This window comes from Petaurus breviceps, unplaced genomic scaffold (assembly GCF_028583685.1).
Source record: "Petaurus breviceps papuanus isolate PSGF00001 unplaced genomic scaffold, PetGlider_PUasm1.0 183, whole genome shotgun sequence".
NCBI lineage: Eukaryota > Metazoa > Chordata > Mammalia > Diprotodontia > Petauridae > Petaurus > Petaurus breviceps.
This window is the reverse complement of record NW_027185791.1, coordinates 192,707-207,791: the sequence shown is the minus strand read 5'-3', so window position 1 is coordinate 207,791 and position 15,085 is coordinate 192,707. Positions and strand designations below refer to the sequence as shown.

At 38.8% G+C, this 15,085-nt stretch overlaps 1 protein-coding gene across 8 annotated transcripts in view; it reads left to right on the top strand.

The window, feature by feature from the left end:
* Nucleotides 1–15,085, top strand: part of APC (APC regulator of WNT signaling pathway) — a 151,289-nt gene that overhangs the window by 98,991 nt on the left and 37,213 nt on the right. For all 8 annotated transcript variants that reach the window (XM_069087769.1, XM_069087768.1, XM_069087767.1 and 5 more), the window contains one exon: nucleotides 6,708–6,812. In XM_069087769.1, coding sequence (XP_068943870.1) covers nucleotides 6,708–6,812 — 105 coding nt within the window. The remainder of the gene's footprint in view (nucleotides 1–6,707; nucleotides 6,813–15,085) is intronic.

Sequence of the window (15,085 nt, the reverse complement as noted above, 5' to 3'; positions counted from 1 at the left end):
AGTAAGAGAGTAGCGGTAGTGGTTGAGGCGAGGAAAGCAGCAGCGGGGGGGGGGGGGGGGGGGGGGGTGCTTCATGTTCAGACAGCTCTTCCGATCTGTCTGAACATGAAGTATGGGGGGGGGGGGGGATGGATTGAGGGAAAGTCCCAAAGGATTGGTCTGTAGAGACTGGGGAATTTGGAGCTGAATTAACACTTTAGAGCATTCAGAATCACAGCTACGGGAAGGTTAGGAGGGGAGAGGGTATTGTTAGTCATTGAGGAATGAATTTGAGTAGATCTTATTTTTATCCATAAGGGTGTGACCTCAAAGTGGAGTCCTCTGGGGACTTAGTGCAGAGCAGGGGACAATGCTTGGGGCTGAACCAGTGTTGTTACTCCCCAAGCCATCTGACTTAGCTTTAAGGAGTAGTTTCAGTTATGCAGTGGAAGTGATGCTATATATTGAGGGATTGAGGTTTAGAGATGTGAAGTAGGGGAATTAATTGGGTGTAAAAAGCTTTATCTGAGAATTCAGATTGTGAAATTGTGAAAGAAAGGAAAGATTAGATAATAACTTGAGGGGGTGGTAGCTGAAGGGGAGGGATCATTGAGTCAGGGTCAGGATAGAATGAAAAGGTGAATTCAAAGGAGGTATGGCATTAAACCGTGGAGGAGATGAGGGCATGTTTAAAAAAAAAAAGTAATAAAAATGCTACACCCGAAAAGTGTCACCTGGTGAGACTGTCGCAATCAGTTGCTTTAAGTGAAAAAGGAGGGAGGAGAGCACCTTAACCTTGACCTCCATCTTATTCTGTGACATATGAACCAGTTTGAAACTGAAAGATTTGAATGAATTTTGCCAACAGAGAGCAAATCAAGCCAAGCCTCTGAGAAAGTGTCCCTTGAGTGGGCCAGGGGGAAGAGGAGTGCCCTACCCTCCACCTTGGTCTCTCCCTGCCCCACTCGGGACTCCATGAACCTCAGAAGATGAGAGAATTTGGACACTTCCCTAACAATGCCCCAGGACGACCATGACCATTAGGTCATGCAGTGTCTACAGTAGGAGTCATGGACGAGCTGTATGTGAGGAAAACAGATGCAAGATTCTAAAAGGAGCCCAGAAGAGAAGCTATTCCATATGTGAGGGAAACATAGAAATTCCAGTGAAAAGACTTCCTGGGTCTGTTAGTCACCCCGTTTGCCACATATTGGGGGGGGGTGGTTAGATTGATTATAGCACCTCTGATAGTAAATGCACCTTTTAAAAAACTAATTAAGTCTGTCTGACTGATATCAACTGGTAGTAAAAGGGCTGGGGGGTTAGTATACAGGTTAGAGCTCCTGAGCTCCGGGAACAAAACAGCCCCGGTTCCTCAGTGCATGAGCAAAACAAGAAGCTATGGCTACCTCTTCAGTGATTGCAATTTGTCTCTTGATATTCTTTCCCTTTTCTGCATTCACATAGCCACCACCTACTTTAGGCCATTTTGTCTGAACTATTACAATATCCTTCTGATTGGTCTCTCTGCCCCAAGTCTCCCTGCTCCAATTGGTTTTCTAATTATCTGCCAAAGTGAATTTTCTAAAACAGGTCCAGACCGTGGCGTGCCCTGCCTGTAAATGGGAGTGACTCCTTAGGACCTTCAGGATCAAGCACAGTCTTGATTCATGTTTTGATTAGCATTTAAGATGTGTGTCTGTGTGTCTGTGTGTATAAAAATCTTGGGTAACACCTTGATTAGTATTTAAAACTCTACCACCTGGCTTCTTCCCAGCTTTCCAGGCTTCTTACGCTTGACTTCCCTCCATACACTTTATGATCCAGTTATACTTGACTACTTGCTGTTCCTCACTGACAACACTCCATCTTTCAGGGAGTCTCTTCCTTTGCCTTAGTTCTACATTTCTGGAATGTTCTTCCTTCTCACCTGTCTGCTTCTGAGAATCCAGTCTCTTGCTGGGAATGGGAATTGAGAGACTAAGTCTAAAGCCTATGCTATATTAGGATCAGACAGGACCTTGAAGAGTTATTTATATGTGCCCAATATATAGTTTCTTTTATGATATTTTCAATAGTGTGTTCAGATTTGTTTGTGGTTTTTAGGAAATTCTAGGATTCTTAAATTTTCAGGTCATTTAAAAAAATCATAGATAACTTACTTTTTTTTCCCTATTATGTCTTCATTCTTTTACTCACTCTTGTTATCTTTCTCAGTAAGCCATTCTTTTCTGTGAAGCTTTATTTGAACTTCTGGAGTTACTCTTTTCTAAGTTTGCCTTTTTGAGCTCCTCTTAACTCGTAACATTTTTTCATTTTGTTTGGTATTTTCTTCTATTTACTAATATCTAGCCTAAGTTTTTGGATTGAAATACAGTGCCAGATCCCGGCCCTGCGCCAGCCCCCACTTTTGGATGTCGGTCTTGTCTCCTTTCTAATCTGGATGCTGCTGTCATTCTTATGAGGGTGGCTGATCTGAAGCCTCACCCTCTTCCTCAGTCTCCTTCTTGGTGGCCCACTAGAGGAGCTAGCTTTGGGTCATCTCTTTCTCCTTCTCCTTGTATGATCCCCATTCAAGAATTGGGTTCTTTTCATGTGACCCAGACAGGCCCCAGTCAGGTGTTACAGAACACAGTACTCTCTGGCCTCTTGCAAGGGCTCTTATGGTACAGGTGCCCAGGCACTGAATTGGCCCCTTCTCCTTTTTTGATACCCACTGCTCTGAGAAATGCAAACTTGGGTGCTGTATCCCTGTGCAGTGACATAGGAACTGCCTCTGGCCTCTGCTTCCCTTGTGACAGGCTGGGACTTTGGGCCTCAGTTATTAGAGCTGAGGTCTGCATTGAAACCTTTTAGAAAATCCTTGTTCAGCACATATAGGCTTCGTTTCCTGCAGCTCAGTCTGGCCTTCCTGTATAATTCCCCTTTCAGGCATCTGTAACCTTCTGACCGTGTTTTTGTGCAGTTTTGGACTTTGATAGAGGAGTTTTCTAGTGTCTCTCTTTGGCTCTCTCAGGAGCCCTTTCCATGTATTTGATGGACTGTGTGTGAGAGACCCTGACTCCTCTACATCCTTTCCTATAACCACCTTAATCAGAAATCTCTTCCCCTTTATCTTTGTTTTGTAAGTTGCCTTGGCCAAAAAATTCATTACCTAAGAGGTGACCTTTTTAAGTTTACTTTCAAATAATTATAATGCAAACTAAATATAAAGGAAAGGTGCAGTACACTTTGAGAGTTGTAAAGAGACAAATTCTGAATGAAAACAGGAACAGCTTGTTCCGTGAATTAAACAACTTAGACCAAGCAAGCCCTCTCGAAGTGTAGGGTTTTAAAGACAAAAACAACAACAAAAAAAACAAAACCCAAAACTATCTCCTGAGAAGACTGAAGAAGAACCTAAGAGAGAAACCCTGGCAAAAGAAAGTTCCAGTGATGTGAGAAGAAAACCCACCAAGGACCCTATACTTTAGAGAAAGAAACTCTGGTGGCTTTCTGGTCCTGGCCAGGAAATGAGAATGTATATGGAAGAGACCCTGAAATGATTTGTTCAGACTTCAGATGTGAGCAGCTTCTTTAGTTCTCAGTGCCACTAATGAGGCTGAGCAGCTGGTGGATAATTGCCACCGATGTGCCTATAGAATAGGTAGGGTGAACATTTTTGAAAAGGAACAGGGTGAAAGGAGAGAGAATAGGATGGAGGGAAATACATAATGATTATAACTGTGAAAAAAAAATACAACAAATTTCTCTGATAAAGACCTTGTTTCTCAAATTCATAGAAAATTGGGGCAGCTAGATGGCGCAGTGAATAGAGCACTGGCCCTGGAGTCAGGAGGACCTGAGTTCAAATCCAGCCTCAGACACTTAACACAAAAAACTAGCCATGTGACCTTGGGCAAGGCACTTAACCCAGATTGTCCTACCTTCCCCCTTCTAGAAAGCAAAAAAACAAAAAAGAAAAGTGAGTCAAATTTATAGAAATAAGAGGCATTCCTCATTTGGTCAAAGGATATGAACAGGCAGTTTTGAGACAAAGTAATCAAAGCTATTTATAGTCATGAAAATATGCCCTAAATCACTATTGATTAGAGAAATGCAAATCAAAATGACCCTGAGCTAGCACCTCGCACATCAGATTGACTAATATGACAGAAGAGGAAAATGATAAATAACAGAGGAAGTGTGGGAAAGCTGAGATACTGAGGCTCTGGTGGTGAAGTTGTATGCCGATTCAACCATTCTGTAGTATGATTTAGAACTGTTTCCGAAAGACTATAAAACCGTATCTGTCCTTTGACTGAGCGATACTGGGTCTGTGTCTCAGAGAGATAAAAAAAAAACAAAAGGGAAAAGGACCTGCAGGTACAAAAGTATTTATAGCAGCTCTTAGTGGTGATAAAGGGTTGAAAATGGGGAGATGTCTGCCAATTGGAGGCTGGCTGAACAAATTGCTGTATGTGCTGGTGATGGCACACTTTTGTGCTAAGAGAAATGATGAGCTGGATGCTCTCAGAAAAACCCGGAAAGACTTAAATAAACGCAAAGTGAAATGAGCAGAATCGAGAGAATATTGCATACAGTAAAATAATATTCATGATGATGATTTAGCTATTTTCTGCAATTCTGAAGGACTTAGGAAAAACACCATCTATCACCAGAGAGAGCTGATGCAGCCGAAATGTCTAACATGCAAATAGGTTTTGCACAACTACATGTGTATAACTTAGATTAATTGCTTTCTCATTGCGGGGAAAGTGAAGGAGGGAGAGAGAGAATTTGGAACCCCCAGATTTTAAAAAACAGATGTCAAAAAATTTTACATGTAATTGGGGGAAAATAAAATATTCAATAAAAAAGAATAAGTAGAGGGGGGAAAAAAATGAACCATAAAGGAAGTGAGAGAATAAAGGAAAAAAAGTAAGAAAAAACTGAGGCAGTTCACCTCCACTGTCGCTTACTTAGACGGCTCCAGCTCCAGACCCTGTTCTCCTAGGGAGGTAGGAAATAACTTCACTGTTACACAAGTTCCAGGATCCAAGTGAACACAACCAACTTTTCTACTGCTTTATCCTAAGAAACATGTATAAAAGATTCTGTCCTTGGAATGTATGTGTCTGGTTAATCTAACCTTCCATTCATTCCGAGCCATAGCCATATATCTATTATTTTTATTTATGAGATGTATTAAGTCCCATCTGTGGCGTGGACATGCTATAAGAAAGCTGCTTAATGGTTCTATAAGAATTGACCCGCAGGAATTTTTGTACAAACCTGTTATTTTTGTTGGGGTAGAGAGCTCCCTATGAGGAAACTCCACCAACACATATATCCCATTGTTTACTACGTAGAATTAAGAGCTACCAGGGGCCCTGTGCCAGGGGCACAGCGAAAATGTCAGGGACTTATCTGCACTGCATCTCATAAGCTGTATACACATTTATTAAGAGCAAGGTGGTTCAGTGAAATGAACACAGAGAGGTCTGCCAGTAATTAGCTCTGGAGTCCTTTGGCAAGTCACTTTATTTCTCTGATTTTCTCATCTCTAGGAAGAGTTGACAAGATCCTCTTTGTTTTTCTTTCCAGTTCAACATTTTGTGATTCTGTGAATCTGACGCTGAAAGTACTAATCATTTATGAATATACTTACCTTCTGCAATATAGTCTTGCCGAAAAAGTTGATTAAAAAAATAAAATTTTGACCAGTTTGAAATGAATATGGAAGTCTGATATTTAAAAGAACTCTTAAGTGGAACATTTTATAAAAGCCAATAAATATTTTTACAGTATTAATATACTTTACTAATTTATCTTTTCCAAATTTCATTTTTTACGTTAGATTAATTTTTATGTTGGGTTTTCTTAGAGTGAAGCATATGTCATTATTCCTATACAATAGATAAATTATACTTTCAAATGTACAGAAAAGGTTTTAGAACACCAGACTTGGAGTCAGGAAGAGCTGAGTTTGAATTCTGACTCAGGCACTTACTAGCTAGATGACCTTGGACAAGTCACCCTTTCATAAGCTTCAGTTTCCTCATCTGTAAAAATGAGGATAATAACACCTACTTCACAGGACTGTTGCAAGGATCAAAGTATTATATATATAAAACGCTTTGCCAATCTTAAGTTGCTATATAAGTGCTAGTATTATTACTATATAGAAAGTGATGTTTTTTTATTTCATTGAATACTAAATCTCATTTCTATTTCATGTGACATATAATAAGATTTTCCTATTTCAGCTTTTATTCATATCAGAATGGAAATTTCTCATGATCTTTAGTCTTTAAAGTTCTTTAAAGATTTTCTAGGAATTTTTCTTGGTGAAAAATATGTGCTAAATAAATTAATATATTAATCAACCTCTCTGCCTATGAGGTACCAATCGTCCAAAAGCAGACCCACTAAATTCATGGATTATATGACTTTAAAGGGGAGACACTTATTTATCCAGTTCAGTTATATTCCTGGTAATGATGTGTACACAGCTGATGGAGGATGGTGTTTCTAGGTGCCTCAGAAAATCCTTTCTCTTCTAAGTAATACTTAGAAGGCATGTTTTACTTTCCACTTGCAGTTCTGTTGAGTCAGTTGTTAATTATCAAATATAAAGCATAGTTTGATGTCTTTCTAAATACATATAACTAATGCAATCAGTACCTTAAGGCAATAGAATGATGTAGTATATTTCTGTGTATAATGATATAAGCTCTTGTTATTAGAGGGCGTCTCAGAACAAGCCTGATGCCATCTCCCATGAAGCAGAGAGGCAGAATGAAGGCCCGGGAGCAGCAGAAACCATCTTGGCACCTTCTGGTAGTAGTCAGGTAAATGAATAATTTTGTTTAATGAAATTGGATATTTAAAATGATAGCATGGTTAATTTGTGTTTAATTATAGCAGGAATACTTTTAAGTTACAGGGTTTGGGGGATTGTTTATTTCTTCAAAAGCTAAAAGATTGATTTTTTTTTTTTGGCGCTGACAATACTTTCACAACTACCAGGGATATTTTAATCATTTTCAGTATTTTTTTAAAAAATGATGAAATAGTATCCAAAGTTTAGTCTGAAATTTTAAGTGTGTTGTATAATAGATATTAAATATAAGTTGTTTAAACCTTGTTGTTTGAACTATTTATTTTTCCTTGGTTAGAACAGCTTCATCCCCATCAAAAATTTGTCACAAAAATATTTTATTAGGTTATTATAATGAGGCATTTACATCATCATTCCTGTTTTCTGTTCTACTTCTGGATTTTATAAACCTAGAAATGAAAATAAAATCACTTTTAAAATAATTTTCAGGTTTATGAAAATTTTGGTTTTTTCCTGCCAGCTTTTTATCTCTAATGTAAGGAAGTAATTAACCTTTTTCATATTAAATCTTTTAACATTCTGATGTCTTAAATTTTTAGTTTTCTGATAAGATTCTATTCAGAATCTTTCTCAGTTTAACAGTCCTAAGGCAATTTTTTCAAATTTTAAATCTGTTGTTACTTAAATTTTTTTTTGCTTTTTGGTGGTGGAAGACAGGGCATTTCGGGTTAAGTGACTTGTCCAAGGTCACATGGCTAGTAATTGTTAAGTGTCTGAAGTCAAATTTGAACTCAGGTCCTCCTGACTCCAGGGCTGGTGCTCTATTCACTGCGCCACCTAGCCGCCCCAAGAAAATATTCTTGAATTTGGTAATTGTACTTCTCGCATTTTAGTGAAGTTTTAATACTAAAATCAGTATTCATAGTCATTCCCTGCTACACATTTAAAATGGAAACAATTTTAATCTCTTTTATGCTAGACTGTGGCTTTACTAGTTAATACAATTTCAAATTTCTGTATATTGTAATGCTTTAGGTTTAATGAATACATTTTAAAAATGCCTTTTAGCCCAATTTTCTTATGTATACATAGGAAAAATATGTTTTGGAAGGCAAAATTTAGTCATTTTGGTAATAGAAAAAACTTTGTTTATGCTTAAACCTCTTTTCAGTCTGCTATTTCCCCTACCCTATCCACATCTCAGTGAAGCATTTTTAAAAGACCATTTTCATAGTCTTCTTCCTTAATAGTGTAGGGTATCCTCACACTATTCCTTTTGTGAATCATTTTGAAATTATTTGTTTCACGGGGTTATATTAACACTAATGTATACAGACACAATGCTAGGTATATACATACATTTTAAAAACTTATTTCACTGTATAACCTGGTGTAGTAAAAAGAGTGCAGAATTTGTGGTCAGAGGGTCTGGATTCTTATCCTAGCTATGCTCCTGGCCCACATGTAGGGCAGTGAGTAAATCACCTTTCCTCTCTGGGTCTTAGTTTCTGATATAGAAAATGAGGGGTTGGACTGCATGACTTCTAAAGCCTTCCATTTCTAAATTAAGGCTCATTATAATCCCACTTGTTTTGTGAATTTGAAGTTTTTAAATAAGAATCTGTTGACGGTTCCAAGGTTACTGAGCTTGATTATTCCACATTTCTTAGCGACATAATACAAACTCAATATTTTTTCATTCCAATGTGCAAAATCAATGACGTTGAACTTGATGGTTAAGCTCTAGGTGGGCAGGAGCCTTCACAGTGGAGCTCATTTGTTCTACTTCTCTGTTTCACTGCCCATCTAAGTCAGAAAAGGTCATGGGAACTGAGCCAGTTGAGGAACTAGAAGTTAGGGTATTTCCAGAAGCATTGGTAGGTAAGTTGAATTCCCCTAATATGAGAGCTGAAGCTGTGGTAGAAAGACCATGGGTCAGGAATTGAAGTTGTTGAGGTAGGAAGGTATTCTGGGCTGAGCAGAGCTCAAACCAATCATCTGGTAGTTGAGGTTTGAAATTACAGAATAAGACGCTTGTATAGGTCATTTTATTTTGTGACTTACTCAGCCAAAGCAGGAGAACAATATTCAACAAGAATAATAGGCATAGAGTTGATTCTGGTGAGTGAAACTCCCTTGCCTGAGGTGTCTGTCATGTGCTACCAGCCAGGCACCAAATCATGCCTGGAACTCCTTGTGACCTTTGTACTCAGGTGATCAGAACATGTCAAAAACCTGACCTTCTAATCTCCTGAATCAGTTAAGCTTCAGTGATGTGTTTTGGTGCCTCTAAAGGAAAAGCTAGCCTAACTTGTGTGGGGCAGGAGTTAGGACAGAAGTTCCCAAAGTTTCACAATTCACAGTACCCTTAGTGTCTCATTAATTTTTTTTTTTGCTCTCCCTAAAGGCCAAAAGAAATTTCTAACAACTCCATGTATTAAGTAGTTAGGTCCAAACAGCTTAGTAAGTGTGTCCAAAAATAATGCACATAAATTGAAAGAAAAAATATCCTTAAATAACAGTAAGCAGGCAGGTAGGTGATATAGTGGATAGATTACTGGGCCCAGAGTTAGGAAGACCTGAGTTCAAATCTAACCTCAGATACTTGCTGGCTGTGAACAAGTCACTTAACGCTGAACTCTGCCTCTGTTTCCTCATCTGTAAAATGAGCTGGAGAAGGAAATGGCAATTTCCTATGTTTGCCAAGAAAGCCCCAATTGGGATCACCAAGTACAGGACACCACTGAAAAACACTGAACAATTGCAGTTACTTACAATGGGATGTGTGCATCTCTCAGGCACTGCATAGTTTCTCACACTTTGGGATCAGACTGGACATCAGCACTCATTCCCTGTTCTATATTGATTTTCACTCTGTACTTGATTTTTATCACAGTAACTGTTGAAAATCTAGCTTCACAAAAATAGTGCATGACAAATGAGACAGTTCAGGAAATTACTGGCATAGCCAAAAGTACAAGTTAGCAAAAACATGTCTGAAACATTAGAGAATATCAAAAAGAATGTAGGGTGATCTAATACAGAAACTTTGAACTACCTCAAACTAATCATCTGACTAGTGTCCAAGAGTGCATGGTTTCCCTAGAAAATTTAAACTATCCCCTAGCACAGTGGAGTACTGTGGCACACAGTTTGGAAAACTAAGGTTAGAATCTTGTTCCTACCATTTTTCCATCCCATGAAGTTTAGGTTCTTGAGGTCTTCTAGAGCAGTGGTGTCACACTTAAATAGAAAAGATCCTTGCTGCCACATAATGACTTAGAAAACCACAAATTGATCTTTTTCATGTTGTACATTTATTTTGTTAAACATTTCCCAGTTATGTTTCTATTTGGTTCCTCACCGTATTGTTTTGCCAGAAGCTTGAGTAGAGTTTGACACCCCAGTTCTAGGGGATTGTGGTTCTCCCTCTTAAATGACTTTATGGCGCTTATTAGTCAACTATGACTTCTGGAATTCTAGAAGCCTGATATAGGCAACACTAAAGGAGAAAAAGAAAAAATTTTTAAATATTCCAAAAACAACAAATGAATAACTGGATACAGGAAAACAAATACAGAAATTCCAGGTTTCACCTCCATCCCAAGTCTAAACAATCACGTCCATGTGGTGGATGGTGCCAGATTTTTGCAGGTTTCAGTGGGTCTCTTGATGTAAAGATGTGACCACAAATAGGACCAGCACCAGGGAGACATAAGAGCTACAGCGAAGATGATGCTTCCTGCTTAGAAACTAATCCCTATCACAGGTCAGGGAGAATTATTTCTGTGTCATCACCCACTTTTGTGTTCCCTAGCCCACTCACCAGTGCCTCCCCTTCCATGACAGCCCTGTGGTTGTGGTGGCGGTTGGGTTGGGGGAACAGGGAAAAAAGTCATCACTACATGAGAGGACCCTAAAAGGATTGGCTTCCTTTTGTGGGGGGCTGGGTCATTTTCAGCAATGCAGGCCCCCTCATGACATTGCCCTTTTTCCTCTAAGCTCCTTTTGGGGATACCAAAAGGTATTGTATTGATAGTAATGTGGAGGGGCCAGTAAATTCTAGATTACCATCTGTAATGGGCTCCCTTTTGCCACTGCTTGTACCAGGATAGAGTTGAAGAAGATGAAAATAAAGAGAGCAGCCAGTTGGGGTTGGGAAACAGGGTTTTTAAACTGGCCGTAGGATATTTAGATTCAGTAGAATAGGAAGAGTATGTAAGGGGTAAAAGCATGTTAGCCATTAAGGAATGAGTCCAGTAAGGGTGTCAGTGATTTGGTAGTGATGTGTCCTGGGATATATAGTAGAAAGCAACAGAACAGTCAAGAGTTAAGTCCCAAGCACGAGGTAGGTAGTATGCTGATTACCAAAGAATGATGTTATTTATTTATTTAGCTTTTTTTTTTTTTGAGGGGGGGGAGGAGGGAAGCTGGGCAGTTGGGGTTAAGTAACTTGCCCAAGGTCACACAGCTAGTAAGTGTTAAGTATCTGAGGAGAATACTGTTATTTAGAGATGGCTGGTAGAGGGTACAGAGAATCAAGAAACAGGCTTTCTGGTGTGCCCATTTAAGTTAAACTGTGAGTTTAAAAGGGAATATCAACCACTGTTGCAGATTTATGTGGGAGTGGGCTTTCATGGGTTTTTGCCCTGCCCATATAGTGCGTCCTTTTGGCTGATAGGACTGGAAAACAGTAACATCAGCCTAGTTGTGTTGAACCCTCCTTTATGGTGTGTCTAAGGTTTATGCTCAGTAACAACGGTGTTTCCATCCCAGGTCCCCTACTTTCCCTGTCTATACTTGCTCTTTTGGTGACCTCATCATTTCCCATGGGTTAATTATCATTCCTTTACCAGTGACATCTACAATCAGTCATAGTCTCTCCCCTGACCTTTAACCCTTTCCCAATTGTCTATTGAGTATTTTAAACAGGGTGACCGAGAAATATCTCATACTCACCCCCAAAACCAACCCTTCTTCAAACTTCCCTGTTTTTGTCAAAGAGAAATCCTTTTTTTAGTAGCCCAGATTCATAACCCTTAGCATTATTTGATTACTCACTCTCCCTCCATAATGGCATATCCAGCCCATTGCCAAATCTTGCCTACTGTTGTCATTTTTATATCTCTTACATCCAACCCCTTGTCACCTTTCACCTAGATTATTGCAACAGCCTCCTCATTTGTCTCCATACGTCATCTCTTCCTGCATTAGGCCATGCTATATGCTCCTACCAAAATGACTCTCCTTAAGCACAAATATGACCTTGTAACTCCCCTAATCAGATGGCCCTTAGAATAAGATAGAAGGAGATGGAGTCAAGATGCAGGTAGAGAGGTAGAATTTTTCCTTAATTCCTACGCAATGACATAGAAAGTGAAGGAGACTGAATCCTGATGGGAAAAGCCAAGGAAAATTCACAGTGAGTCATTTTTCCACCCCACAGGTCTGCTTAGGAAGATAGAGAAGTTCAGAGCATAGCAACAGTGATAGGGAACATTAAATCCCTGTGCAGAAAGAGAATGCAGGGGACCCTATCCTAAGCTTTCAGGAGGTCCTGCCAAGCTGATGAGCACACCCATAGTCTGGTAAAAAAAAAAAAAAAAAAGGCAGGCCACAGGCTGGCAGCTACTCCTTGGCCACATGCTAGTGACAAGGAATGGAGGCACTTTCCATGTAGTTGCTACCTCTGCCATACTGGGCTTGCTTACCCTAACAAGGAAAAACAGGGATGGAGGTCCTCTAATTAGCTTTCTGTGATTAAGCAAGTAAACTTACAATCAGCAGTTCACAGCTCTGAGGTGTAATATCAGAACGTAAAATCACTACTCCTGTGGAATCATATCAAACTGACTGTTACTAATTAGAATAAGATAGGGGTCCAGTTAATTATCTCTCATAATGTCCAGTCTACCCATTCCACATGCTAGTAGTAGCCTACTTACGTAACCTCCTAAGCATCTATTTCAGCCTCCAGCAATAAGGATCTCATTGCATTAACTCAATCTGGAACACAGTCCACAAGACATTGAATCTACCTACCCACATAAGGAAGAAGGAATGTATTAGGGGTGGAGAAATGGACAGAAGATTCAATAGTGTGAAACTAGATAGAAAACACAATACCAAAAACTAAGCTGAGATTAATTCTTACTCTACAGTGTTTACTCTGATCAAAGAAGTAACCAGGTCTCCCTAACTTCCCATCTTAAGGAGGCAGATATTACCCAGCCGAGGGAGATTTCACTTCAGAAAAAGTATGAGCCACAGCAGTAGATAAGGAAGAGACCAAATAATGAGGGAAGAGAGAAACAATTTGTTGAGAATATAAAAGAAAAAGATTGAAAAAAAAAATCCAAAAAGCCAGGCATAAGCCTAGCTTCCAAGTAGGTAAACCATTAAGCGGGATTCTTGGTCAGGCATAAAAATAGAAAAGAAATTCCCCACCCCCAAGGAATACTGCATTGAATAAATATTGTCTTACTAAAGAAAATTTCACTGAAAAAGAGAATTCTGTGAGTTCCCCAGATAATCATGGAACCTCAAGCAAGAAATTCCAGCATGGTTCAAGAGAAGTGGAACTCCTAAAAGGAAGCCATTAGGGTGGAAAGCAGGTTGGAAATTAGAGCTCTTGAAGCAAAATTAATGCAGGCTTTTAAACAACTTAGAACAAGTGAAGCAGAATCTCTATCCAAATATGCAGAGATTCTCAGGGGAAAAAAATTATGACACATTTGGAATTCAAATAGAGAATTTTACATAAAAGAAGCCAAAAGCAAATTTCATAAATTACACTTATAGAATCATAGATCTAGAGCCTGAAGAGACATCAGAGATCAACTGGTTCAAGAATCCTTAACCTGGGACAGCCAGGTAGCACAGCCAGTGAGAGCACCGGCTCCAGTGTCGGGATGACCTAGGGATCAGGTCCGGGCTCAGATACTTAGCACCATGCCCAGAGATAACTGGCCTTGTAACCTTGAGCAAGTTACTTATCCCCCCAATTGCTTAAAAAAAAAAAAAGAATCCTTAACCTGAGACCTAGAAATTTGGTTGATATAGATGTACATATAGATAATGGTGTTTAATATAACTGATCTCTTTGTAATCCTATGCATTTTATTTTATGCATTTAAAAACCTTTTTTTTTTTTCTGAAAAGGAGTCTATAGACTTCAGCAGATTCTCAAAGGAGACCATGATACACACAAGAAACTGAAAGCCATAAAGGCTGATCTCAGTGAGACTGAAACAAAATCTGCTTTGTATTAGGTGACTTGAAAGCAAGCTGCAATCATGACATCCAAATTAAAAATTCAAGTTGTCAATAAAAATAAATAAGGAACTCGTATTATGCTTAAAGAAACTAAAAACATGAAAGAAATCATTATAAAAGTCATAAAGGAAGGGGCAGCCAGGTGGCTCAGCGAGTAAGAGCACTGGCTCTAGTGTCAGGATGACCTGGAGATCGAATCCCGGGCTCAGATACTCAGCACCACACCCAGAAATAACTGGCCGTGTAACCTTGAGCAAGTTACTTAACCCTGATTGTCATGAAGAAGTTAATTGAAATAAAGAGACCTTAAAAGAGACTTTGATGTTCCTTTCTAAACAGACTTTTAGATAAATTATATCTGAAATGGGTACTGAATGAGAATTTAAAAGAATATACATTTCTTAGTATCATGTAGTAAAAATAATAGAAGACAAAGAAAACATATATGTTAAAAGGCAGAAATATTAAATAGACATCCCATAGACCATAATACAGTAAAAAATAATATAAGAAATACAAATAAAATATGCATGCCTAATAGAGACTCAGTAATGATACTCTGAATAAAGTCATTTGATCCTGCAACAACCCTGTAAGGTGGGTAGTATTATCACCATTTTGCTGTATATTTTTAAAACAAATGTTTTTATCTTTAAAAACAAAGTTTGAAATAAATGTACAGCTTAAAAAAAGAGAATACATTAAATCCAAAAGAAGCATAAAATTAATCTAGACATTAGAAAGATAAATGGGAAAACAAAAAGACATGATGAATAAGGAAAACTAAATGCAGTTTCATTTGAAGAGACTAAGAAAATCAGTAAATCTTTGACTATTCAGATTCTAGCTGCTATTTTTTTTTTTTTTTGCTTTTTGGAGGGCAATTGGGGTTAAGTGACTTGCCCAAGGTCATATGGCTAGTTTTTGCGTTAAGTGTCTGAGGCCAGATTTGAACTCAGGTTCTCTTGACTCCAGGGCCAGTGCTCTGTTCACTGCACCACCTAGCTG